Genomic DNA, 27,550 nt, shown 5'->3' on the forward strand with positions numbered 1-27,550 from the left:
ACGTCCGAGCAAACGGGAGTCGTCGTCCAAGCAGAGCCACCAAATTAATCGATGATTTGCAAGTAACGTACCTAAGGCAAGTACCAGAGGGCATCCAATGCCACCAGCTAAGCTGCTAAGGTTCTGGGAGTAGGTACTTGAGGCGGTTGTAACCTGTCGTACGTCTTCCACACCCAGGATTGGCAGTCAGTCTAATGTTGGAAGTACCGCATTTGCAGCGCCTGCGGTACCCCACCGGCAGGAAATGCACACAGACAGACAGCCAGCCAGCAACGGGACCAGTTGATCCCAAGTCGGTCCTCCTCCTAACCTACAGTCCAGTCCTACCAAGTACATACTTGTAGAAGATGGAGTACCCATGCCCTTTTCCACCACATCCCTACCCGCCAAGCCCGACTAAGTCTCTGCTTGGCCTTGTCTCGTCGCTCATCCACGCCCCCATGACTGTGGATGAAATGCTATCTTGCACACTCCGGGGTGGGCAGCGATCAAGTTTCCCCTATTGCATGGCCCTCACCTTGTTATAATTCACCACTCTCTCTCCGGTTTGTTCAAGTACGCATTGTATCCCGTTCTTTTATTAGTCTAGGCCTCTCGCTGTTCCTTATTCCCCCTCCTCCCAACTTGTTGCACACTTCGGCCACAGTCAATATTCGCTTGCTGCTGGCAACCTAAAAGGCATTTGCCCATCCTAGTCGACTACCGTTTCCTTGAAACCGATTTCTTTTTGTCGCTTCATATATCTACCACCTCCCGTTGGCGTCGCCACCCGCCATCTCTGCATACCTCATTAATCGGCGCATTATCACCGACTGTCTACTGCTCCGGTCGTCTCTGCGGGTTCTTTGGACAACTTGGTGGACGTCTTCTGCACCTCCGTACAAAGCGCTGTGCAGAACAAAATTGTGCCGTTTCAGATAGGCCGTGGGCGGCAAGCGATCTCGACCTCGACCCCGATCTCGAATCCGACGCAATACAGTACCCTACTATTGTTGATTATTCTGCGCGAATGGTTCGGTAACGACGACAAACCAGCCCCGATTCCGACATTGATCAACAACAACAACAATGGCTATTGGCAAGGAAGGCAACGTAAAATGGGTGGATGTAAGTTGGCAGCCCCCAAACCCAAACAGCTCTCCTGAACCATCCCTTCTATTACACTCGGGACGGGCATACCGAATTCAACGTTACGAAGCGGTTCGGGCCAAGAACCTTAACCCAGCGGCTGGCTAGGTGTCAGAATTCTGAGGTTCCGGCTCGTTGCGAGCCTGGCGGAGACGGCGCGCCCACCGTCTACCGACCCTCATTCCGACGCCGTTGAGTTTTTGGGCATTGATATGAAGCTTCGGGAGGAGCCAAACCTAGTTCCTGGCTGGGGACGCGCATTCGGAAGCCAGGCGTCAGGTATGGCTGGGCTCGTCAAGCCGATTATGCTGTCGCCATAGCCTCTCAGTCGAGGTGAAGACTTGGGTTGCGCAGAATTGGTCGCTAGTCGTCTTGATACCACTGCCGATCCGACTCTCCCTGGTCTTTACTTGCACCTACATCACTTACACATTTTCATCCTTCAAATATGGTTTCTGAAGCTAACGATGCGCCGTCTCGAATCTAGGGCTTACGCGGTCTCGCTTCAACGTTGGTGGTGTTGACCCACATCGCCCGTGCCTTTGATGGCGACCTCTTTCTTCCAGCGTCCGCCGATGGTGCGAAGCCTCGCATACTCCAGCTGCCGTTCCTGCGCATTCTGGTACAGGGCCGTATTGGAGTCTCTATCTTCGCTTTCGTCACCGGATATGTCTGCGCCTTGAAACCCATCAAGCTATGCCGACAAGACAACCAGGCGCTAGCTTTCAGTTCTATGTCGAAATCTGCCCTGCGACGTTTCCCCCGTTTGATCATCCCCACGGCGATCGCAACATGCATCATCTGGGTTATGGCCCAATTTGGCCTGTTCTTGGTGGCTAAGCGAAGCGACAGTTGGTGGTCAGGGCTTACAGCGCCCGATCAAGTCCCCTATCTGGGCGAAGCGCTCAAGAGTCTCGTCTACAACTGCATCACCACCTGGACCCACGGCCACAATTCGTACGATGGAAACCAATGGACACTGTTGCCGCTTCTCAAGGGTGCCCTGTGGGTCTATGTCTTCATGACGGCGACTGCCTACATGCAGCCACGATACCGAATGATGGCCAGTCTGTCCGTGTTCTCCTATTTCTGGATGGCCTCAGACTGTAAGTAAACTGTCCCCGTACCGGTTTTGATTGACGTCTAACCAATGATACAGCCGCGTTTGGCATGCAATTCTTCTGGGGCGTCTTCGTTTGCGAAATCCAGAACACACCCGCAGCCAACGACTTCATTGCCAACCGTACCCGTCTCTCTGGTCTGATTGCTAGCGTATGCCTTATCTCAGGTCTCTATGTTGCATCGTACCCAGAAGGTCACCCCGAATGGGCTACCTGGTCCAGGTACATGCACAACGTCCTGGTTGCTATCGTTCCCGAGAAAGCCGATTATCCCCGCTACGGATCTGGCATTGGCCTTGAGCTTATCACGCTTGGCATCCACTTCAGCCCTTTCATCAAGGACGTGTTGTCTGGTAAATACCTGCTTTGGCTTGGTAAGCAGTCATTCGCTGTTTATCTGCTCCACGGCCCTCTTCTGCGCTGGGTCCTCTGCTGGATGGTTTATGGCACGCGCTTGCCGGCGGATGTTCAGAATGAACACGGCGACTGGGTGCCGGGCCAACTCAAGTTTCCTGGTCCTCACAAGTTGTTGATCTGGTTGCCTCTGTGGGTTCCCCTGAACTACTTCGTTGCCAACTTGTGGACCTCGTACGTGGACCCATGGTGTGGAAGAATCACGGAACAGATGGTCAGCTATGTGAAGGAGGACGATGGCGAGAAGACGAACCAGGGAGCGCTGCTCCTGCCCCAATAGAGTTGTGGCGTAGCTTTATGCGCTTCTCCGCCAGCTCGCGACTACGACAGCGCCTCGAACGAGGAAGAGAGGAAAATCTACGAAGTTCGCGAATTAGAGCGTCGACGCACTTCCTCTACAATGCCCAAGAATTCAGCAATGGTCTACCAGCCACTGACTGGAGTTCGCACCGATTGAGCTTCTATATGGCACAATATGGTGCTTCCACTTGGGGGAAATTATAGACCACTCTCGTGGCCTATCCTTACAATCTCACGATTGCGTCGAGCCGAACACATTACGCTCCGCTCGACCAGCGAGAAACTGCATCTCGTCCATTTGTACATATTTTGATGTTCCCGAGCAGCGGACATGGCGTCGGAGTCCTGGATATATCACGCCCACTGGGTTTCGGGCACTTGCAATGCATGGTTAAGGAGTACATGGGAGATACACTGGTCAATTGGCCTCACCAGTAATGGCCCGCACATAGGATCCTGTCAGTACAGAACGAAAGAAGGGATAGTTTACGCATGACCGTTGATACCCATCGGGGAAAAAAGGCAAGTCACGGTACAGAGGCAAACGTCACTACCAACAAGGATTCGCTTGGCGCTATATGGCGTAGAAGTAACATCCAACGTCCATTTTCTCCTTTTTAGAATACACATCTCATTAATCACATTCTAAACCACTTTTACCTTTGCGAAGTGTTCAGGTGATGTCTTGTGGAATGTATTGGCGACGGCTTTTTAGGTGATCGTTGCCAAGCCGTATACGCTGTGCTCCTTCCAGGGCTTCGACAGCAAGGCTAAGGATTAAGCTGAGAAGCATGCCGACACGTTCGCCCTGTTCTAGACGGTTCGACGTCCCAACTCTGGACCCCTGGGCTTCCTCAGAGCGCAGGTGAGGGCTGATCTGGTTCGGTCAGGGTTGAACGGGCATATGCTGAAACGTGGCCGGGTTGGCATCTGATCGACGACGGGATTGGCCCTGCTTGCAGCTTTGCTAGTCAGCAAAGGCTGTGAGCATCGCCTAGATGAACTAAAATCGCCAGGCGAGATAGGCTCGGTAGATTGGGGTCGGATACAACAGCGCTGCCGATCGCTGTATCACTCGCTGCCTGTTCTTGTTGACATAGCGACGCTCTCTCGCTTGGGCGACAACTTTGGCAATCAATTAATTCGACTTATGAGGATCTGCAACCTTGCTCTAGATGCGTTCGTACCACATTCAACGACTATTGAAATTCCTATCATACCAACTTAAGCTAGCGAGTACATCGTTCCAGGAACACTGACATTGACTTTGTCAGGATCAGGCCTTTTGCTTGCTTGACTTTTTTTTGGCCCAAAATGGATGCCGGTGATGATGATAAGGTTCAGACGTAAGCACTAGGGCACTTACACACGCAATCCGACGATTTGGACATGCACGCAGGAATAAGAGAAGGATCGTCAGCAACACGCACACACGCGCGCACACGGAGTGAGACGAAAAAGAAGCATTATTGGATAATCTGGGGTACGCGCGCCGGATGAAACCTAGGGGACGACAGGGCCAAGCCGAATCGATGCGATCCATCCCCGCCAAAAACCGCCACACCCCCCGTTCGTCCACGATCCGCGACACGATCGACTTGAACGACACCAGCACCGCAGCGCCCAGTCATGGCCTCGTCTCAAGATTGTCCTCTCCAATTTCCTTCTATACTACGACCTTCCATGCCAAGAGGAAGCGACTTGGGGTGTTACAGCAGCGATGTCGTCGGGAATCGGGAGTGTTTGGGGGGTACATTGGTAGAAACGTGATCAGCCTTAGCCTTCCTTAATTAGTGTCATGAGGAGCCACGGGCATCAAATTTCATCTTTCGCACAAGGCGTATCATCGTTTCTGATCGTTGCTTGGCAAACGAACAAAGTAAACATACGAAGGCTTGAAGATATCTATTTCGGGACGGATGGGTCTATCTCATTTCGAGAGACCGAAGCCGGCCTGCCTACCTAGGCAGTTCGCCTTAGGGGAAGATTGCGGCAAGGAACAGAGGACTAGACAAGAACTCTTGTTTTGCCTCGGTTCGCTTGCCAATATGCCTTAGCGGCGGCCATCTTGTCCATCTGACACCTTTGACACGAGGGCCGGCTCCTGAAGCTAGGGGCCTCGAGTACACATGAGGCTTCGGGATCAAACGACGCTGCATCGCATTCAATCTCACCTTCCCCATCTACTTACTTAGTAGCGGCCTGCTTCAATCACGGGTATGGCGCAAGCGATGGGACACTAAGCCAAGAAGTGCCGGGGGATGGATGGCTAATCGAACCACCGCCTCGGCGCTAAGCACAAGGAGGCGCTGCGCCGGCGCCCTCCCTCCTGACCGCCGCGTGGCTCGTTTCGACTTTTGGCCTAGCCGGCTTCAAGGGTAATCTACCTGTCTCTTCCCTCCCTTGCGTCGTCGTCGTCGTCGTCGCCCTCCCCCTCTCAATATCAAGCGCGTGGGTGGGTGGACGCCGGATGAGGACATCAGGGAAGGGAACAATCACCCAAGTGTCGCCCAGCGTTGATGGTAGTGGGAGAAGCACTATGCGGCTGGTGTAAGTACGCGATTGATGGTCTTGATGATGTCGGAGAACGTTTGATCCCTTATAAGCCACCCCCGCCCCCTGACTCCGTACTAAATCATGTCTTCCCCTCCGATGGGATACCATTGATAACTGAATACATCCCCCAATGATGCCTGGTCAGTTATAGGATTGTGCATTGGGACTCATCGGTTTCAAAAGGCAAGCAACATGATAAGCACTCCTTCGATAAGGAGATGGGCTGGCATGCGTATCTCTATTCCCTCTGTGTCTGTATGTGGTCGACGACCGGCGAGCTACGGTGGCCCAGCTAGATCACGCAAGATAGACTAGAGCCCATGCAATCGCACTCAAAATCAGAGTGAGGAATAATAACGGGCGCTTCGTTCGAAATATAAGATGACGGTGCTACAGTAGCTGTGCAGTGACTTTGCCATAGGTAGGGCATGCCTATGTCGATACTTTCTAGGATGTGACGGTTCTTGGTATGAGGTATCAATCATATACACAACGGCCATCTCCAAGGCTTAAAGGTCCTTCCGGCCGCTTCCAGTCGTCTCAATGAACAGTGATACGAAGTAAGACGCAATGGTTTCTCCTTGGTTTACCCCCTAACCAAGCCGGCTAGCTACCAAGTTTCGGATCTTACATTACATTCATCCTACCGTTCTGTTATGATTTCGGGCTCTCGACATGCGCCCTGCGTACATAGTCCACCGTGCCTATTCATCTTGCCATCATATTAGTTGATTATTGGGTGGCGAGTGGTGACATGCCTGGACGAGGGGGTTAATGCCATTGCTCGTGAACAAGACTATCGCATGCGATATAATCAGTACCTCAAAGCTATCCGATTCTCTCTCTCTCTCTCCGGTCTCCCAGTTCTTGCCGAATTAAATGCCAGTCCAATGCCAAAATCAAAGCTGCTGACTACTTCGGTAGTTGAGCAGTGGATGAGAGATGGCATAAGAATCAGTCTTGGGATCTTCGAGACGAAGTGAAGTCAGGAACGACAAACCTCGCGGTCATTCTATCTGGCAGCAATCTGTTTCAGAAGTACCGCCCCATTTTACATAAGGACATTGAGAAATGCAGGTGATTGTTTGATATTGGGTGGTGATTTGGCAAACCAAGAGCGGCGGCACCCTAGAAGTGACGCTGCGCGGTGACTATCACTATACGCTGGCCATGGTAGCTTTCGCATCCCACCACACTCAACTGGGGACCATGATACCCAACAGAACATGGCAAGTATTTGAGAGAGGGTGAGTTTCGGGCGAACAGGGTGCAGCGAATAGGACGATTGCTGAATCCGTGTATGCATTGTCTCGGCCTAGAGATTCGGGAGGCTTTCCAAGCAAATGGCCATTGCACTCGCACACCTCGGTCTAACCCAGGGATGAGAGACTATGGAGTTGTTAGTTTTGATATGATAAGCATGTATGTGAGTTATTATTGTTGTGATGATTTTAATCGTTGCACCACAGGGTAAGTATCTGCTTCTTAACCCCCCCTTTTTGAGAACCCAACGCTTGTATGTGACCTATCCCTTTTGATGATCAAGGCAACGGAAACTGCTCCGCTTGGAGACTTGTCGGTATACCTTGATCTGGCAAGTCTACCCGTCCCGGTCTTTATCCCAAGGACCTGAGTAGCCACGACGAGTGTTGCCGAAGACAACTTGCCGTTGTCGCAGCAGCGTAGGAAGGGCAGCTGCAGGAATACGAGGGAACCAGCCAGCCAGCCACGTGCAGCGATACTACATAGCAGTATGCGGTTCGGGGCGCATACCCGTTCTTTAGTACGGGATACATACTGTGGAAGCCTTCTCGAGACGAACTGGCAAGGGCGGGAGTCTCCACGTCTCGGGGACGGGCATTGACGGGCCTATGTTGTCCCACAGAAGAACCCTTTGCGTATAGTAACCACTACATAGTGGGTCGGGTATGCCGCGGTCCTAGAAGGAAAGGGTGCTCGTGTGACACGGAGCGCAGGAAGCCAATGAACAGCTGGACTGGGTGGTATTCAACCCCAGAGAGATTCCTAGCTCCTTCTGTCCACCACGTGTTCGTACTGCTGTGTCATCGGCGGTTGTCTGCAGGAGAAGGCATAGCATATCTTTGGGCCACGCCCTCTGTTCCGATGAGATTTGCCCGTTCCTACCATGCGCTACACTGACAATGCATCTCGCTGCCAAAATCGGGCAGATGCGCCCCCTTTCTGCTGAGTAACTCGCCTGTGATGGCCAAAGGACTGGCTAGGCTGATGTGTGACGGTGCTGCAGATACACTGGCAACACATTTTGCGCCCCATCTTTCGGGTTCACCTAACAACGATCTAGAATCTTATCATGCTGGGCAGACCATGGGTTCGTTGAAGTGGAACGACGATGGCGCCTAACAGATCAGGTCAGCACCATGTTAGCTTGAAGGTCGAAGTTGCTTGACGATAGCCGTCTGATATATTGATCTTCACTTGTGACATTGGCACATTGGGAAAAGAAAGTCGAGGTCGAATCATGTGTTTGCAAACGTCAATTGGCGTAAAGTATCTCCATTGATAAACTCCGTGGACCGATGCAGGAGAAAAGGTGTCTAATCTTACAACCAGCCGCCCGGTATTGGGTGGTGGTGCGCATGCTCATAAAAGTCATTAATCCGCTCCGATTATTATTGGTTTTGTATGTTTTTACAAGTTGTTGGCAGCACCCTTAGCCTTGCCTACGGAACGAGTCGAATTAGTATATGAACATGCCAATGAATCTGGTGCGATGGAGAAGGGGAGGACATGTGCTGTATCCGTGGAGTATCATCACTTACCGGCAGCTTCTTGTGCGGTGCCCTTGGCCTCGCCCTTCAGCTCTTCCGTCTTGCCGGCGGTCTTGCCCTTCAGCTCCTCGGCCTTGCCAGCGGCCTCGCCCTTGACCTGCTCGGCGGTGCCCTTGACCTTGCTGCCAATGTTGGTGTCTTGTACCTTCTCGGCGGTTTTGGCTGTGCAAAGAGGACATGGGTTAGCAATTGATGCTGGAAAGGGCACGGGAAGAGATGGGTTCCCCAATTGGAGAGTACTTACAAGCAGCATTGATGCCATCAACGAGCTTGTCCGAGACCTTGCGGTCGACTTGCTTCAGAGTGTCCTTGGTGGCCTCGACCGGGTTCTTCTGCAGGCGGGTGGCCATGCTGAAGGGACGGGGAGCCTGAGCCATGACCGACCGCGAGGCCATGGCCACGCGGCGGGTTGCGGTCTGGGTGAGGAACGACATGGTGATGAGTTGGGATGGTTTTCGTGGTGGAAGTTGTCGATGGAATTGGGTTTTGGGTTTAGGTTGGTCTGTTCGATTTCACGATGAGTTGAAATTAGTTGCAGTTTTGGGAATGGCAGTACCAGATAACAGCCGCATCCAGGCAGAGACAGGCAAGCTCATATATGTATGGCTGGATCAGCTGCTGCCTTTGATCAGCGATGATGGTCGATGATGTCACGCTTGTGAAAGAAGCCCCCAGAAAGCCGAATTGGGGGGGGCACTTTCTTGCGGGGTACGTGTAAAGACGGCCTAGCCTAGGCCACGCCCGTCCCGTAATTCGGTTCCACCTACTGTACCACCACCCAACAAAGCATCGTCAATTGAGATCAATGGATGGGTACAATACCTACTTCCATGGCTGTATCACCACCGTCTTTGGGTGGTTAATGAAGATAAGAATATGCTGACTGGATGCATGAGCTCTGTCCATTCGCCTATAAAGCTACAGCATGCTGATTTCGATTAGGACTCGTTCGAGGAAAGCGAAGCTCTGCGATGTGACTGTCCACTTGCCACGTCCCCCACTGCACCTAGGTAAAGTACGTTACCCGGAGCATTTGCTTCGAAAATTGTGACACAATGACGCAGTGGTCTACATCATTTCAGCCTCCAACCCCCAGCATTCCGCCAGCCATGCAGCTAGTCAGCAAGCCGCCCTGTTACCTATTGTCTTGTTACTTGACAGCTGCACCTTGATGGGCTTAATTAAGTCCGACCCGAAACCTTCACTAGGTCATTTCTAGCCGTGCCATTACCCGGTAACACTCTGCGCGTCGTCCCGATGAGGCTCGATTAGAAACGGGCCCTCGAAAGATGCATGCACCCGTTTTTGTGCACATCCGTAAACGTGCCCTGGGATTGGTTCCAGAGAGCGTGTTCGCGCATCCTCGTTCCAATATCCTGCCAGTATTGAACCGAATCGGCAGCGAAGACCGACACGGATGTGAATCAGGTGGCCAGATCCGAACCGTGCCTTCTGTCGTGTCTTAACATTCTCAACCCACTCAGCAGCCTTTGTTGTCGATATGTCTCTCGATCTGGGATATATGCATAACGTAGTCCTTTCTCTCGGGGGGGGCTGGGATTTAAGCTTCAGGAAAAAGCCCATCGATGTCTCTCCAACAAGCTCCCCACGGGGTTCGTCCGGCTTTGTTGGTGCAATACCAATCTGGGGAGCGAGACAGCGAAACGCCAATAACGCTTTCAGGGAATTGGAACTGGTCCAGTATTTACGTCGGCAAGCATCCAGGTTCTGGTTTCGAGTCTGCTCGAGCGAGCCCATGCGGTCCAGCATCTCGTCCCTGGCGGAACCGGGTCAATCCATGATCCACGATCCAGCGCTTGGGCCTGTATATATGGCGTTTCCACTCTTTGACTTGATGTAGTACTTCGTGAAGAGAAGATGATACACCATTGGCGATAACCGGACCGTGTATCTAGTTGGATACCGAATCCTTCAGGTGGTTGATCAGCTCAACAGGAGACTCTGCCCAGCTGGGTGGCACTGTAACAGCCAAAATTGCCTTGGTTAGTGGAAATGACCTTGATATGCTGATGATGCACTGACATAATATGCCTCGGGGTATTATATCTCACGGCCCTGCCAAGTTGCATACATGGTAGTGGAGCAGGCATCCCTCAATTATTAGCATTGAAGATGTGTATACTCCCGGATGACGGGCAGAGATATAGAGTTGGCCTGAAAAGCCCCAAAGAAAGGGATTTATTCTGGAGAGTAATTACGCCCTCACAAGCCGCCTTTGGGGGAAATGTTTGTAGGAGTTGCCGCGGCTTCTTCCGTTTCGAGTGATGCACATCTTAGGAAGTGATAGCATATACGGTGTGGTAGACGAGCCGGTAAGCTTAGAGATGTGACTTCTTTTCCATGCTATCCAAGCAAAGTAAGATCAGATACTTGAAGGAATGGCCCCTGCTCACAAACACAAGCCGCTCGCACCTAGCCTTCCTCCTGCCGTACTCTGTTGAATAATTATATTCATGCGGAGTTGCATACCCAGTGTCCCCAGGTAAGAAGTCGAACTCAGCCAGTTTGGCTAGTACTCATTCTAACTGACAGCTACATTCTCGATTGTATATCTGGACGAACACAAGATGCTGTGCCTGTTGACATCTGCTAGCAGATATAGACGGTGGTCTTCCCCTTCTCGTTGACCTGTAGAGAGATGAAAGTAAGATATCTTTGTCATGTGAGAAGCAGGCCGCTGACCTCAATTCAGTTGAGGAAACCTTGTACTGTGTAGAACAAAGAAGGAAAGCCCGGTTCTGTAGAATACATCTGATTTCGAGCTTTTGGTCATCCACAGATATTACTCTGCCGGTAAGTTGCTTTGCGTGAAAAAAGCAGTAAGCGATGCCAAGCCCTCAGCAGGAGAAGAATGGCACACAGAGGGGGACTAAAAGGGAAGAGATGTGTGCCTAGAGTTTTGAGGCTAGATATTTTTGCCTATCGTTTCTTAATCCGGGGCTAAGTGAACTGCAGGTAAATCGAGGATGTAAACATCATGATGATACGGACCCCGTTTCTCGTAAGCAGCGTCGTCATCAGGATTTCCGGCTTTAGGTAAGCCAGCGTCGGCAGAACCAGTATCCTATCTGGATGGAAGAATAAGGGTTGGTTGGGCATTCTATTTACCTGACGATCAGGGTGGACATACCGCCACTAGGTCTCGGTGGGGTTTTAAAGGCCTGCCATTAGTAACATTCATGGGTAATTGGGATGTTTGAGCTGACATGGTCTGATATCCTGAGACTATCAGACCTTGACACGTATCACACAATGGTGTCTGTAAAGGTCTTAAAACTCAAGTATGGAACCACGGTTGTAAGGTACACACACCTCTGACTTTCCCCCGCGTAGGAATTCAGCTTGGTGGATGGAGCGTGCATCCATCTATCTGACGAACTCGCATGCCTTCATCTGTTCCGGTGGATGCTTTCTGATTCACTGCTGGCACAATCTCTATCTGAGTATCTATTAAATATAGTAAATGTAGTAAAAACACTAGATGGGATTGCACCCCTGGCCAGTGACGTCAATAATCGAACAATCCTATGCTGAGGGACGGATGCCACCAAGGTTAGTCGTGGGCAATGAATCACAGTCGAATGCAGCTTGATCCAAGGCAAGGGTTTGCAATCTGAACATGCCTGATCTGGATACCACCCGAGTCATAGTCGAGGGGGCCAAATTTCACATGCTGAGCAGGTAGATAGTCCGGGTAAAGGGAAAAGATCGATAACTCGGTCGAACCATCGAATAATCGAAAACAAACTTTATTATTTAAATCTACGAGGTCGAATTGACCTAGCCGAACCTTTATCGAGGGGACGCAGCCAAGGCGCTACGGTATGGATGATCCGATGGATAATCCGATGGTTATTAATACCGGTCGCGCCGGACTCGCGCAGAGCCAGCACCACCCGCGAAACAACGTCGCGGCGTACAACTAAGGACCTCAAACGCCTTAAACGCGTTCCAGCAGCGAAAATGGTTCGAGAAGAGGTATCGAAAAAGGATTAAAGTATTTAAAGAAATTAATCGTTAATTTAATAGCCCTTAGTAATAGGCGTAAAAAGATTTTTTAAGTAATTAGGGAATTTCGTACCGAAGCGACCGAATTATAATCGTATTTCGACGACGACGATAACGCGTTAATAACCCGCGGAGAATTGCGAAAGATAGTTAAAGAAGTTATTGTTTAAGTTACGTAGGATTTTAAAGTTATATAAATTAAGTTTTAGGTTTAAGTTATATTTACGCCGCGTAATAGCGATTTTATTGTTTAGTAACCGAAAATTATCGTTTTAACCCGTCGAAACCGCGAAATGGTAATTAAAAGCGTAAATTAATTTAACGATATTTAAAAAAGGAAGTTAATAAATATCGTGTAAAATATTAATACGGTAATCGGGTATAGCGAAGTTATTATAACGAAAAAACTATTTAGCGGCGATATCGTTTTTATTTTTAAAAACGAGGCGAAAAAAATATATAAAAAATAATGGATAGGTTTTAAACGCCTTCGGGATTAATGTGCAGCTTATTTATAAAAAAATTCGTAGTTATCGCGAAAAAGGTTCTAACGAAAAAGTTACGGGATACTTATAACGAAACCGCGTTATTACGTAATTTACTTATAAATAAATATAACCCGAAAAAGATTTCGAAATATAAACGTAGCTTACTAAAGAATCCCGAAGCACGCTACGTTTCCCTTATCCTGCATACGAGCTCCGTTTAAACTACGAAAGATTTATACGATAACGGCTTAATATAAGATTCCGAAATCTTCGATTACGAACCGTATAACGCCAACCTCCGCATTTAACAATACTACCGCTACTACGACTACGGCCACGTAGTTAAATATTATCGAAAACAGCAGCGATATGGCTACTATTCTATAGCAGCACACTTTAAGGGAAACTAAAAATGCTTTTAAAAAGGACCACGAGGCAGGAAACGTTGTGTTAATTGCGGCAGGGAATATACGGCGTAAGATCGCGGCTGCCCCGTAGCGATTTAATAAAGAAAACGCGTAAGAAAAGCTTATATTTACCGGCCTCATTAGTTCGAAATCCGTAGTACCGGCGATAGTTCGGTAGGAACAAGGCGTTTATTACTACCGACGACGTTCTTTATTAGTAATAAAGAAGGGTATATAGTAGTTTCGCGGAAGAGAGGCCGCCCGCGATTCGATTCGATAGCGAGCAGTTAAAGTAAAAAGATACGTTTATAAAGCCGGCGCGGCACCGTCGTTTTTTTATTAGCGTAGGATATTATTATAGTTTTATAATTATAAATTTATGAATAATATATTAAAACGTCGTAGTATTAAAAGTAATAACGGTATTTATTTTAATTAATTAAAAAAGAGTATAATATATTAATATTATAAGAAGTATAAACGAACTTTCGTACGTAAATCGCGTACTACTTAAAGATAGTTAAATATCGAGTAATTTACGGCGAAGGCTAAACGGTTATTTATATATATAAACACCTCGATATTGTTAAGTTAAAAATTAAGGCAGGCCCCGATTAGGCTACCGTTACGATACCGAGGGAAAAAGTAGCCGTTTTATTGTATAATTTATATATTCGCTAATTTAAAAAACTTTTCGATAGCGGAGCCTTTTAAGCGACCTCGATACGACCTTGTACCCCGGGCAATACTTGTTCGTCGAAGATTTTAATACATATTATCCGCTTTGGAACGTGTATGGTAGGAAATCGTACGGAGCAGACAACCTTCTTGCCTTTACGGACCAATAGAACCTAAAGCTAGCTACGCTATATGGAAAAATTACGAAACGACGCCACGGATAAAGAGATTCTACGCTAGACCTGGCCTGGGTAATACGAGGAACGATAATTTTATATGAAGGAGACCCTGGCTTAAAAGGTTTTAATTATAGGGCACAGGTCGTTCGCGTCGAATTAAAAGCCAACTCGTTACGAGGTAGTAAAACGAAAATAGAGGGATAGAACTAGACGATATTAAATAAGGGGCTGGCACGGGCGGAAGCCGGAGTACGTTTAACCGATATCGTTAAGTTAATAAGCCCGGAAAAGTTGGATTAAGCTATCAATAATTTTATAAGCGACCTACGAAAAATTGCCGACATAATAGCCCTAAAAAAGACCCCTTATATTAGTAAAAGTACGCCTTAGTGGTTATCGGAGGTTTAAAAAGCGTAAATTATAACGAAATAACGATACCGAGCCTATTTTACGGTACCCTCGTAATATACTTAAAACTAATACATCGAGTTAAAAACGAACTTAAAAAAAATTGTTTAAATAACGAAAACGAAAAGTTGGCGCTACGTAATCGCCGCTGTTTCCTATAATTTTAAAACATTTTAATCGTTTAAACAATAGGCCTAATTACGAAACTGAACGCTATTATAAACAGCGGGAATCTTAAAATTATAACGTAGCGAAAAAGCTATTAACGAAACGCGAAGCTACGACGAGAAAGCTACGCTTTTTTCGAAAAAGTTCTTTTTTAACTTAAAAGCCGACCTTACGGATTTAAATATTATACCGAACCACGCCCTTAGCCTTACCCCTATCGAGGCAAAGGTAACGGTTGAAGAGATAAGAGATATTATTAAACAGACAGGACCCTGGAAGGCTCTAGGGGAAAACATTTTACCTCCTGGTTTCCTTAAAGCGTATAGGGAACCCTTTTTCCGGATATTAGCCGGCTTGGCGACAGCGAGCTTCCGGCTTACTTACTTTCTTAAACGTTTCCGTACGGCAAAGGTTATCGTAATCCCAAAGCTAAATAAAATAGTAACCGAAAAGTAGATACCTGGTAGATAAAGACTTATTTTATTACTTAGTACGGTCGGGAAGGTAATAAAAATAGCTATGAACCGGCGAATTACCGGAATAGCCGAGGAGTACTCGCTTTTATCTAAAGGTCAAATAAGGAACCGGACGTAGCGGTTTATCGAGTTGGTTATTCGATTAATTACCGACGTTATCCGTATAACGTAGTAATAAAAGGGCGTCGCTTCCCTCTTTTAATTCGATATTAAAGGCGTTTTCGATATAGTTAACTATAAAAGACTAATTATTATACTCCGCGAGAAAGGATTACCGGATTAGGTCTACCGATAAGTCGAGAGCTTTATTACGGATAGATTAATTCACTTTTATTTCAACGATAAGTTATTAAAGAAGATCCAGCTCCGCGTTAATATTTCGTAAGGCTCCCCGTTATCACCGATCCTCTTTATTTTTTATATTGTTACACTATACGAAAAGCTAGAAGCGTACGAACAGTTTATTATTATCGGATTCGCGGATAATACGAATTTTATTACCGTAAAACTAAACTACGTTACAAATTATTAAAACTTAGAAAAAGCCTGGGAAATTTATAGCCGTTGGGCACGCACGAGAAGAATAAAGTTTAAACTTAAAAAAAGCGAGCTTATTTATTTTATTAAAGCGCGAAAAGCTTGTACGCTATAGGTACGCCTCGGAAACGCTGTTATAACGCCGGTAACCTTTACGAGATTTTTCGGCGTTTGGCTTTATCGGAAGCTATAATGGAAGGATTATATTTTAAAAATTAAAGCGAAAATGGTAACTTAAATATTAATTTTTACCAGGCTCGTAGCGTTAGTTTGGGGATATTCGGTACGAAGGGCAAAGGAGTTTTATACGAAGGTAATACGTAGCGTACTCGCGTACGGAGCGTCGGTTTAGTATAAAGTGGGCGATACCGAAAAAGGGCTAACCTTTAGCCTTATAACAGTCCAGAACTCCTATCTCCGGACCGTGATAGGGGTATATAAGGCGACTCTTTAATATTATTTAGAGATTAAAGCGGCAGTTCCCTCCCTCGATTTCTATTTAAGTGCGAGGGCAGTTAGTTTCGAGATATGTACGGAGATTACCGGGAAGCTATAATTTTTACGCGGCGCCTATATAAAAACGGCAGAGATTATTAATAAAAAACGTAGCGTAAAGAGAAAGAGATAAAGGAAACCCTAAAGGGTTATTAGCGAAGCCCCTACGACTCTATAGCTAAGCGACGTTTAATTGACGTCAGCCAGACAATGGCTAGATGGTTAAATGGTCGAATAAGCGCTTAAAGAGAAATAGGAACAAAGATGGTTTTATACCGTTACTCCGACGCGAGGCCGCCGTAAATTAGTTATAAAGTCGCCGTTAAACTAGGGAGCGTACCGTTATTACAACGATATGTTTAAGTACGAAATATCGGTCTTAATATAAGCACGTACTGGAAGAATAGGGTTTAAATCGTTCCTATTTACTTGTCGGGTTTTAGACGTCCCGACGCCGCTATATAACTGCGGTAAAGGACGGGAGATAGCCGAATACTTAATCTTATACTGTAAAAACTTCGAGGGAAAACAAGAGCAGTTAATAAAACAGTTAATACTTAATCCGTTGCGAACTCGTCGCGATTTAGCGGCGCTTACTATAAAAAAGATACGGCGAAGGTTATCGCAAAGTGGCTTTTACAGACCGGTCGACTGCCGCTGTATAAGTTAATAATGGAGATTAGGGGACCACTCGAACCTGGATAATTTCTCTTTAAGCCTTAAAGCAAGGGTTACTAGGCTGGTGGGTAAGAACCAGCATGGTAACGTCGAGCACGTAAGGTAGATTTTACGATATTGGCAGCGTGTATTTTTAGTCCAGCTTCGGCACGGTTTATTACACGAGGAACTAGGTAGATGTACCGAAGGCCTTCGGCATACGGCGTACTATTAATAATAATAATAATAATAGATAGTCCGGGTGCCTTTGAGTGGCAGACCTATAAACAAAAGGAAAAAGGTGTCAAACTCCACAGGGGAGGAGAGAGCCATGACTTGAAACGGACATGAATAAGGAACTCGGGAGGAATCTTATGATCCTTCGCTAAGGATCCTCCGGGACGACTTGGCAGGGATGGAAAGAGCGAGACCGCTTTCCTTTTCCTTTTTGGAATCTCACCGTGAGCGAGCAGCCATTTTGTCCCAAACAAGCGTTGTACTCGGATCATGCCTGCGGGTGCTGAGCGAGAGCCGAGTAAGTATTGTTTCCTGTGTGAGCAATGATGGGCGTAAGCGGTTGAGTATTGAAAATTGAGGAATAGGAAAAGTTCGCATCATCTCCATCTTGTGCATTTGTTTGCGGGAGGTAACGTGTGGAAAAAGGGGCTAAGCCACATGACGTTAGTCGTAAGTGGCTCTCTCTCTATTCTTAGAAGTGGAGGGTCCATCCATAACGGCGATCGTGGGATGGACGGGCCAATGACGGCATGTTACACTAACCCCGAGTCTCTCCGAGTCCAAAGCAACGCAACGATGGACATTCATTGCCTCTCTCTCTCTCTCTCTCTCTCTCTCTCTCTCTCTCTCTCTCTCTCCACTTGGGACAAAGTCGTCCCAACTGCACTTCCTGCCAACCACGGATGATGACATAGCCAATCCTCTTCAACTTCGATTCACACTATTGCTGACCACTGCGAAGTAAGAGGGCGACGCAGGTCAGACACAACTGCCGATCAGTTCTCCCAAAAAGTGCACATTCAATATTCAGCTCAGTAAGCTGAGGCGGCGCGGCAAGTACGGTTGTCAGCTCTCACCCTGTACAGGTGCGCCTCATGGGGTCGCAATGTTTCAGCCAGATTGACAGAGGAGGCTCGCGAGGTGGCGCACCGAACTTTGTGTGGCCAGCGTGTGGCCAGCTTGCCAGATAATGCCTTGGCTGCCCTGGATCTATCTCCAGGGCTGTCCTACCCTGGCAAAAAGGAACCACCCGGCCAAGATCCCGGTACGCGGCCCAGCCTGCCAGCGCCCAAGATGGCAACTTGATTGAGGCACAGTAATCGGTGCTGCGCACAATTATTACGCAAGAGGGCGACATACCCAAGGGTTGTATCCAAACTAGACACGATGTCGCGGAGGGGTTCTCCGTGGTTTGTTTCATGCAAACAACTCTTCTCCAGATTTTGTTTCTCCTTTGGCCCTTTTTGCTGCTACGGTCAGCTTATTCTTACATAGACCAATCCAGCCCAGCTACCCGTCTTCGGCCTTGAAAGTACCAGTTCCCGCCCGCATCAAGGAACCGTCCCCCCCCACTCCAGCAACCCACTTACTTCACCACCAACACCGAGTTTGGGGATTCGAACCCCTGGACGGAATATGCAGCCTGTCGTTATCATGCCCAGGTTGAATCGCCATATACCACCAATATTAGAAGCAAAAACGGGTTTGGTTTAGAATCCCCTTGAGTCCCAACTGCAATTTGCTGACTAGCCTGACCTGCAGTAGTGGAAACCACCGCGGCCGAAAAAAAAAACAAAAAAAAACAAAAAAAACAATTAATCGGAGAATGTCCACCTATGATCAATGTGCAGAATTCCGAACTAGGGGCTTCTTTTGGGCAATGAACCTCAAACCGATGGTTTCTACTCACCTCACCTAGTAAGGCGTACGTCGGAATGTGACGTCCCCCCTGCCAAGTTAGTAGCCGCCTATGATCTGCGATGCGTTTCCGTACCGAACCTGCCATTTATGGTAAGTCGCCGAGGGCGGGAAGATGTGTACACCACCAACGCCCAAGACGCGCGGCTGCTGGATGGACTGCCATGAGTACATATATGACTGATCTCGAGCCCGAGTCCATTCTCTTCTTTCCAGCAGGTCGACAAGATCATAGAGCAAGAGAGAAAAAGCCCGAGGTTCCCATCTGTCTTCCAGCTTTTGTACATACTCTTCATTTCTTCACTTCCTCTGTATTGGAAATATCGCCTTTCAATATTCCAAAATGAAGTTCACCGGACTTGTCGTTCCCTTCTTGGTAGCCTACGCCGAGGCTACCCTGCCTTACAACCTCCGGGACACCTTTGGCTGTAAGTTCGAAGACTTGACCGTACCCTCCCCGAGGAACATGTGTTGATTATGAATAGCCCACCCCCGAGGAGTACCCGAGCCTCGCCACTTCCCCAAGACCTATGATGGACAACATCATGGGGCAACAGGAACGGGGGGTACCCTCATCACCACCCTACCGGTACAGGCCACTACGGCCCACGCCCGACCAAGTACGAGGGCATGCTGCCCGGCCAGCACGGCAGCAGCGTCACCGACCCCGACAACAGCGACGGCCAAGCCTGGGGCCCCAACCAGGGAGAATACCACCATGCCCCTTGGCCGCCGGCTGGCAAAGGTAAGGGTCAAAACCACGGCACCGGCATCTTGTCCTTCCAGCCTTGGCCACGTCCCACCGGTGGCTACCACCACCACCCGCCCGGCACTGGCCAGCCGCCCAAGTGGCCCAAGACGACCTTGAGCACCCGCACCGTGTCTGCGAAGCACTCACAGTACGGCGCAAGCCCTCCCATTGTGGTACGTGTCCATCACCGCAGCAGCAGAGGTCCTCGCGAGAATGTTTCCAGCTAACTGTCTACCAGGCCCAGGCAACCGAGCCTGCCCAACCAGCGGGCCAAGATGACGAGTAGGATGCCGGTGGCGGATGGCATCTATCGGCCGCGTTCAGCGAGGCGTCTTGAATGCCGCCCAGGCATCAGGATGTTTGTCTTCGCCTTTTTCTTCTTCTTCAATTCCGGCTGGTCTCAGTAGCCGATTAGGGTCTCGAGTTTGGAAATACTGCATAGCGATCGTGGTTTAGACGATATGTATTGATACAGGGAGTTTGGATAAGGGGCGGACCGGTCCAGTCCTTGTGACTGTAGACCTCGTCTCATAAGTAGGAGCCGCGACGTAAAGGACAGTCGTGGGCGCGAAGAACAGAAAATCTAGATTGAACAATACCTTTCATTCCCCCTTTGCTTGACTGATCGGGTGTATTTGGTGAATTGCATGAAAACGGGGGATGGTTGACGATGCTGTCATTCATGGTTTCTGGTGCATGCGAGTATCATACATAGCAAGTCATTCCATACCTACCTAGATACCAACTTGTTGAGCAAGACATAGCGATGGTTGGAACTGCGACCATCTCGAAGACATGTGTTCCTTTCATCAACCTCTCTCTGCCAATGCGAGTTTTGGACTGATGGATTCCAAGGAGTAAAGCCAGCGAAGCTTCAATTGCGCTGTTGAAACGCAGCCGGGTGGCGGGGCACATTTCTACCCCCAGTACGGGGCAATCGGATTGGGATTGAAGAGTTCCAGAAGACAAAATGGAACTGAGGTAGCCAAGGGCAAGCCAGCAGGAATCAGCTCTCGGCCCGTTCTTGGAAGGTTGAAGATGGGACGAGGATGATCCCGACGATCAGGTTTGGCTCTCCCGAAAGTACGACCGTTAGAGGGCAATTGGCGGCAGATGGGTGCGTGTCGTAGGTTGCTGGTTCCTTGTTAGTGCTTCAGCGGCCAGATGTAACTTGAAGCCTAAGTGCAGCAAGACTGGTCTCTACATGTAGTTCGGACTTAAGGACCCAGCCACCTAGCCAGCTAACCGCCTATATTTCGTCAACTGAAGTATTAGAAGCTGCTTCATTACGTGCTTCTAACCTAATAATTCTGCAGCCTAGAAACGGTGGTGAAGTGGGATGAAAGGGTTCGCTGGCCGGCCCATTCCCATTAAGCTTAACGTGGCACAGACAGATGCTGGTTGTTTCTTGCCTGGAGCGAGTGTATGGTATGCTGCATCACATCACAGGCTGAAGGAAGTCGGGGGTGGGTGTGTGTGGGTGTGTGTGTCGTGCCCGTTTCAAATACGAGCTTCCCGCGCAACCGTCTAACGCAGGGACTGGCGCAGCAATACGTCAGACCTGCCAATGCGACACTCTCGCACCAACACGAGCGAGGAAAAAGCGGAACTGCACACATCATCACCCAATTCCTCCGGCCAGAGACCAGAGGGTGCAGAGGCACAGCCTTCTTACGCGCGGCATCGAAGGGAAAGCCCGGGGAAAACTTGGGCAAAGTCGCAGTTGGCAGGGCTGGGCGTGCTGGGGCGGCCAGATCGATCTACAATGCCATTTCCAACCATGTACGGCCCCAGGATCCGGTCAGGATGGATGCGGCGGAGTTGCCAACGTTCGACATCAGCATCAGGCACCATCCACATAATTCTTCCGGCCTTGCCTCTTCTTCCTTCTTTATCATAGCTACCTACATTAGCTACACATCTCCCACATTTGTTGTTGCTTTGTATTACCATAGACTTCACATCTTGCTTTATTCTAGCTACCTACTATTACAACAATCTATCATCACCAATTCCACCCAAACGTCAAGTCGCTCGCTTTAGTCGTCAATCAATCCAGAAACACCAACAGTTGCCGTTGCTTGCTTCTTTCGCTAAGACAACAAAAAAAAAAAGTAGCCGGCTCCTCCGTTTTCAATCCGAGACCTTTCCAACCCACCAAAAGCCACCAACGACGTCATGCAATTTACACATTTCGCCCTGTCGCTATTCGCTGCCGCTGCAGCTGCAGCTGCTCAGTCGTCAGCATCTAACTCGACCGATCTCCCTTCCACAGTAGCCCAGCTCCCGCAGTGCGCCCTAAAATGCTACCGGGACCAAGCGACGGATGTTGGTTGCTCGCCGGGCGACTTTAGCTGCGTCTGTGGGCCCAAGCGCCAGGACTTTCTTAAGGGGATCGGCTTCTGCATCGCCATCAGCAGCGGTTGCTCCAGCGAGGATGTGAACAGTATGTCGTCGCCACCTATTTGATCATTTACAACACCCACGTGCAATACTGACTTTTGATATCACTAGAACTCCAGGATCTGGCGCCGAAAATCTGCGAGAGCGTCTCCGATAACCCTTCGCCGTCTGAGGTTGCGAAGGCCTCAGCGGCTGTGACCTCGGCCGTTGGCGCCGCCCCAACTGAGTCGGACAAGAGCGCGGCCATGCGACTCGAAGTGGGCTTGGGCTTCATGGGCGCTGCTGCCCTCGCAGCTCTGGCCGCCTTGTAACAGGCCCGCGACCAACTGCACATCATTTGCTTGGGCATTGCATTACGAAGTTATCGGCGCATCACGGAAGGATAGGATATTGTTCCGCATTGGACTTAACGATCGGCGCAAAGGGATACCATAGACTGGCGGGACGCGTCGACGTTACCACAGCTTACTGCCCACATGGATGGCAAAGGCACAGGAGAACATTTTGATTTGGACCACCATTCGAGGTTTTACGAAACGGATATCAGGATTATGAGAGGGGACCTAATATGGGCAAGGGTCGAGATCGATACCCAGATTATCGGCACGCCCGCTACATAGGTACTCACGAGATACATTTTGCTCTTGTAGCAGAAGATAAATACCGAAAGAAGAACCATATGATGCAATGTTACTCTTCGCAGTCTACGGTGTATGTTGCAGTTGTCAAGTCACATGACCATTCAATGACTGACAGATGAACGAGTTCGTTCCTCCTTTCTTGTCTCTCATCGCTAGCTGAAATGAGGCCACCAAGGCGCTCGACGGCGGCGGCAATGATGATTGATCACCTGATTGGAAACGTGACGTTGTCGGCGCCAAGTTGAACCGCAAACGCCAAGCCTCTCATTCGGGGAGCATCGACGTAGAGGCTTAACAAAGATTGGAAGTTGATATGCAGCCTCTTTACGGTACCTGCATAATCTCCAAGGGGTTGTAAGACTTGGTGTTACTGCCGCCTTATTGAATCTCGGGTTCGGCGTGTTCCTATTGGCCATGCAGTTGCCAATAGATGAATGAAGTCTGACAACCTTGGGGCGCCTACGGATTGCTACTACCCCTCATATTGTCCGGGATACGCAAATAGTGATACCGAGACCTGTGTGATGTTTGGGGCATAACTTGATGGGAGTACTGAGCGAGATTGTTGCATTTGACGGTGACCGATGGTGAGCGTAGTGAGAGCATCAGACAAAGGACATCATCGCCAAACCTTGCCATGATGATATAGCTGCAGCAGTTGGGCTTCTCACAACTCTGCTATCGCCACGGCGTTCTTCACTTGAGGTCAGTTGTTAGCACTTGCCTATCTCCCTGCAGTGTATCAGGGCAGCGAAATAGGGGCAGCTTGCAACCTCCAATCTGGCTGTTTCTGTGGAACAGGATGGAACAGGGCTGAAACAAACGGTCTGGACCCTACTGTAGGCCAACACGCCACAATCATCCCCCGTCCGCTTTGGGATTACGGCCTTCTATTGTGTATATAGCCTAAGCAGCCCTACAGACGGCCTCCATTCATCTATTCATCCCTGCCCGCCACGTGGATGTTGCCTGAATCCAAGACGGGCCCCACAATGCCGGCCAAAGCCGAGAGGCACTCTACCACGTGGCCCTCTTCCCCGTGCCGTTGCTGTTAGGTCTAAGAGGAGGTAGAGGTGTTGTCTTGCTTATGCTGATTCGTCTCGAACGTGGACTCTTTTTGCCAATGGCCAAGTACCAATCACGTAGGGGATCTATACTCAAGCTAGACTCGCATCCTTGCCCTCGCGTCGGAGGTGCAAGCCGTCGTCCTCGACAGCGCGCCAACGCACAAGCTTCTGCTTGGCCTTGGAAGCCAATGCATTCGCGTTCATCAGACTGTTGGGCCCGGGACGCTCATTACGTTGAGGGAGATGAGCTGTTGGCGATAGTGGGTCGAAGAGCAGGGAGAATCCCATGAGGAGGGAGCCCACGACAGCTACCAATCTATACATAGGGCAACATCGTCAGCAGAGGGCATGCATGGAACGTAATGGGGTACCCGGTTTGACCCAAGCCATATTGATGTAATATCAACCACTGCGGCAAGTCCAAGCACACAAGAGCGCATGTGGGTTGGTTGTCCCCATTACCCAAGCGAAGGCAACACCTAGAACGCTGCCAATAAGTACACCAGCCATCTTGATTGTTGGGCGATTGTTGAGTGTTGGAGGATGAAAGGCTCGGAGTGTGGTTTTGCGGCTGGAAGGGCAGTGATGGGCTTTTGAACTCGTCCAAGAGGAGTTGTGTTCCTAGGGGGAGACAGTGGAGGGCCTTTGTTTCCTGAGGCTCAAGAGCTCTGCATGGCAGCCTGCCCATGTCACAATGTCGTGTAACCCGTGCTTCGTTTGCAAAGAAAAAAGTAAAATGACGCACCAACGGAATCGTTGCCCGAGGACTTCTGCTCGTGCAGCCACCCTCAGCGCCTAGGCGGAAACGATGACAAACCTGATGATTGTTTCTGCGGCCTCGCATCTATCTGCCTGGTACGTGGCGCATCTGCTTGAAGCTTGGGTATGCTCTATACAAGGACTGGGTCCGGTTTCTGGGCCCATCGAGCATGGTGTTCGGCAGTATATGTTGGGCAGAAAAGAGATTAGTATTCTTGAAGGATATCCGCGCAAACGTAGACTGCCGAACAACACATGGGCTTTGTGTCGACATGTGGTCTTGGCCGGGACCGCGGATGTTTCTCGCGTCGTCAATGACTGGAGGCAGTGCTCGGGTTACCACTTGGGCAATAATTGAGTGTTTACCGCTAAAACTAGGTTCAATGGAAGATACAGGTCGGGTACAGTACCTAGGGGCAGGCCGAATAGAACAGCAGGTTTCATTCAACATAGATTCCTTTCATCTGTCGATTGTAACTAAGTACCTATGCTACTTGCTGTCTGGTTCGGCCACCAGCCTGTCTTGCATCGTCGATCGCCAAGACGACGGATGTCAGAAAATGCAAAACGAAATATAGCCCAACGGCGGCCACGAAGACGGAATGCCAGATGAACACGTCCTCTCTTACTGGGTAACCGTCAGTGGTGGTCATAATGCGAATAAACACCAAGCCCATCATAACCACCATCCCCGTTCAGGAGACGACCCAGGCAAGCCTGCGGTGGTCGCCTGTAAAGCTGTCAGTCCCGCCCCATGTCTCCTTACTATGAAACGCCTGGCCGCTTCCCGAATATCCGATCTTTACGATCCAGGTTCGCAAACGATCCTTCCATGTTCTCTTAGTTCGAGTAGCAGATTGTGGCAGTCTCAATGACGAAACGACAGCCGAATGAGAGAGGAGGACCGACGCAGGAAGAGCACCACTATAGTACACTGTAAGCTGTGCTGCGTCAAATGGTGCATCTTATTACGTGTATTTACAGGACCTTGCAGCGCTTCAAAGCACCTCCCCTAGATCCGCGGTGTTGGTGCGATGGCCACAAGCGAGTGGTGCAGCATCGGAAACGGTACTGTTCATATCTACTTTACTTCCTCGCTGTCATGCCAGCATAAAATGGGATCCCACGCCCGCCAAATTCAGGTCCCAGAACATCGCTTTCTCGTTTTCAACTGTAACCATCGTCAGGGTTTATGGGATATCTCTCCTGATGTTAGATTCATCCGCGTGGAACCCTTGTCCAGCCCGTCCTCAAATTACCCCTTGGCGTGAATCGTGGGAGCAGATGAGCCTCGGTGTTGAAGACCACTTCGGTAGGAGGCATATAATCCTCAGGGGAAAACAGAAGATATAAATACTTCAGTGTCTCGGCCTAGTAGAATGACCACAGTAAGTCAGCAGCTATGCGAGTAATCATGCTCATTACCGTTCGAGAATTGCTCAATCCGCACCAGGTAGATAGGCATAAGTGCTTTTTACTCACCAGCCAGAAACTCTCCATGTTATCCCTTGTCTTCGGAGGCGCCGTGCGGACGTCGTCCAGGCTGGTGTAGCCGTCCCCGTCCGGCGTCCGCGTGTGCTTCTGGAACGCCTGGAAGACCTTCCAGCCCCATTCGCGGTACATGTTGTCGCCCGTGATGCGGTATATCATGAGCAAGCTCTCGACCGTCTCAGGCCGTTGGGGGTTGTGTGCGTCCAGGGGTTTGATAATGAAATCTTTCTTCCAGTTCCGCAATGCTAAATCTGGTTGTATCAGTATGTGCGTCATGATATAAATACATGCGGTTTGAAAATGAAGAGGTAGCAACATCTCAGATATTAACTCACAGTTGCTTGACCCACGCGACTTCCTGGATCCCGGGCCGGGCTGCAAGTCTTCGTTGGCTGCCTCGAACCAGGCGATTTCAGGGGCTAATCCTGTCTCGGTCACTGCGTACATGCCCCAGCACGTCTTCATCAGCTCGGCCGCCAGCTTCATGTCTTCTTCGTGGTGCTCGGTCCATTCGGGACGCAGCCGGGCTTCGTCCAAGGTACGTCCCTGAGTGGCGCCTAGGGCGATGGTGCCTGGGAGGAAACAAACCAGGTGGTCCATCTTCGGAGAAAGGGGGCCGCCGACACCCGAAGGCAGCTCTGCGACAAACTTGAGTCTGGAATGTTTTGTCTCGGTAACAAGGTGGGACTTGATGCCTTCAAGAGCTTCGTCCCACATGTCGAGGTAGATGTCTTCCCCGGTTTGGAGGTACTGCTTGGGCAGGTACTCTTTGTGTTTCCCAGGTTGTCAGTATTTCTCAGGTGGACCGGGGGCGAGAATATTGAACAAAAGCATGAAGGGAAAGAAAGGTTCAATAATAACAAACCATCTCCATATAACACGACTAACGGAACATACCATAATACGAGTCCCCTCGACTACCAAGCCGTATCTCCCGTGTGGTGAAGACCCCATACTCGGTATGTACAAAGATGGGAAGCAGGCCGCCCTCCATTCTCTGGGCGTCGAGCACCTGAAGGACCTTCTCCGCCCTCCGCCAGTAGACATCGTTGCCCGTCAGGTGCGAGAGGTATTTCATCTCGAGCTGGACGGTGGCGGCCTCGGCGGTAGACGATGCGCCTCCGTCGGCATGGGACGGTATACCTTCTCTCTTGCCGAGATTGACGCTGGCGTACGGGATGCCCGACCTCGACTCGAAGCCCGCGAGGAGGCGGTCGGCAAGGTCGACCGCCTTGGCAAGATAGACGGAGTCCCGCTTGGAGGCGACGTCGGGGAGTTTTGTCGAGAGATAGTGCGCCGACAGGAGCCCGCCCATCATGCGGATGGTCGTCTCGAAGGTGTTGACGTCTTGGTCTTGGTCCCAGGTCAGATCACGCTGGAGCCACTTCCGCGCCGCGGCCAGGGGCTCCGTCAGGTTCATCAGCATCATAGTGTCGAGGCTGTCGCTGATGATCCAGCCCAGCCCCCTTGGGCGACATGTATCCACCGGTATGAGACCGTGGTTTGTATACGTCTTTGCCTGATATTCGTGGACATTTAGTACAAAATATCAAACCGAAGACAACAATATGACTCTGGGGCAAAAGGGAATGTGAGTTTTATCTTACCCCAAGCATCTTTTGCATAGCCCTCCCAGCTTGTAACAAAAGCTT

General features: G+C 49.6%; 7 protein-coding genes across 7 annotated transcripts; 3 read left to right on the top strand and 4 right to left on the bottom strand.

Annotated features, from left to right (window-relative positions):
- Positions 1 to 1,068: 1,068 nt before the first annotated feature.
- On the top strand, positions 1,069 to 2,943 carry PG986_006935 (uncharacterized protein; the record flags this gene model as incomplete). The annotated part of the gene is made up of 3 exons (XM_066843157.1): positions 1,069 to 1,107; positions 1,616 to 2,234; positions 2,288 to 2,943. The coding sequence occupies 3 exons, from the start codon at positions 1,069 to 1,071 to the stop codon at positions 2,941 to 2,943; spliced, it is 1,314 nt and encodes a 437-aa protein (XP_066699269.1).
- A 5,369-nt stretch (positions 2,944 to 8,312) lies between these two features.
- On the bottom strand, positions 8,313 to 8,763 carry PG986_006936 (uncharacterized protein; the record flags this gene model as incomplete). Its single annotated transcript, XM_066843158.1, has 2 exons — positions 8,313 to 8,491; positions 8,574 to 8,763. 2 exons carry the CDS (start codon positions 8,761 to 8,763, stop codon positions 8,313 to 8,315), a joined length of 369 nt encoding a protein of 122 aa, XP_066699270.1.
- A 793-nt stretch (positions 8,764 to 9,556) lies between these two features.
- On the bottom strand, positions 9,557 to 10,099 carry PG986_006937 (uncharacterized protein; the record flags this gene model as incomplete). The annotated part of the gene is made up of 1 exon (XM_066843159.1): positions 9,557 to 10,099. One exon carries the CDS (start codon positions 10,097 to 10,099, stop codon positions 9,557 to 9,559), a length of 543 nt encoding a protein of 180 aa, XP_066699271.1.
- Positions 10,100 to 19,129: 9,030 nt separating this feature from the next.
- PG986_006938 (uncharacterized protein) lies at positions 19,130 to 19,823 on the top strand (the record flags this gene model as incomplete). Its single annotated transcript, XM_066843160.1, has 3 exons — positions 19,130 to 19,214; positions 19,382 to 19,710; positions 19,776 to 19,823. The coding sequence occupies 3 exons, from the start codon at positions 19,130 to 19,132 to the stop codon at positions 19,821 to 19,823; spliced, it is 462 nt and encodes a 153-aa protein (XP_066699272.1).
- Positions 19,824 to 21,715: 1,892 nt separating this feature from the next.
- Positions 21,716 to 22,251, top strand: PG986_006939 (uncharacterized protein; the record flags this gene model as incomplete). The annotated part of the gene is made up of 2 exons (XM_066843161.1): positions 21,716 to 21,983; positions 22,052 to 22,251. 2 exons carry the CDS (start codon positions 21,716 to 21,718, stop codon positions 22,249 to 22,251), a joined length of 468 nt encoding a protein of 155 aa, XP_066699273.1.
- Positions 22,252 to 23,738: 1,487 nt separating this feature from the next.
- PG986_006940 (uncharacterized protein) lies at positions 23,739 to 24,158 on the bottom strand (the record flags this gene model as incomplete). Its single annotated transcript, XM_066843162.1, has 2 exons — positions 23,739 to 23,964; positions 24,079 to 24,158. The coding sequence occupies 2 exons, from the start codon at positions 24,156 to 24,158 to the stop codon at positions 23,739 to 23,741; spliced, it is 306 nt and encodes a 101-aa protein (XP_066699274.1).
- Positions 24,159 to 25,625: 1,467 nt separating this feature from the next.
- On the bottom strand, positions 25,626 to 27,514 carry PG986_006941 (uncharacterized protein; the record flags this gene model as incomplete). Its single annotated transcript, XM_066843163.1, has 4 exons — positions 25,626 to 25,778; positions 25,890 to 26,665; positions 26,796 to 27,417; positions 27,506 to 27,514. 4 exons carry the CDS (start codon positions 27,512 to 27,514, stop codon positions 25,626 to 25,628), a joined length of 1,560 nt encoding a protein of 519 aa, XP_066699275.1.
- Between the last annotated feature and the right edge of the window lie 36 nt (positions 27,515 to 27,550).

Source organism: Apiospora aurea (genome assembly GCF_038362705.1).
Source record: "Apiospora aurea strain CBS 24483 chromosome Unknown utg000005l_segment0_segment0, whole genome shotgun sequence".
In the NCBI taxonomy this organism is placed as follows: domain Eukaryota; kingdom Fungi; phylum Ascomycota; class Sordariomycetes; order Amphisphaeriales; family Apiosporaceae; genus Apiospora; species Apiospora aurea.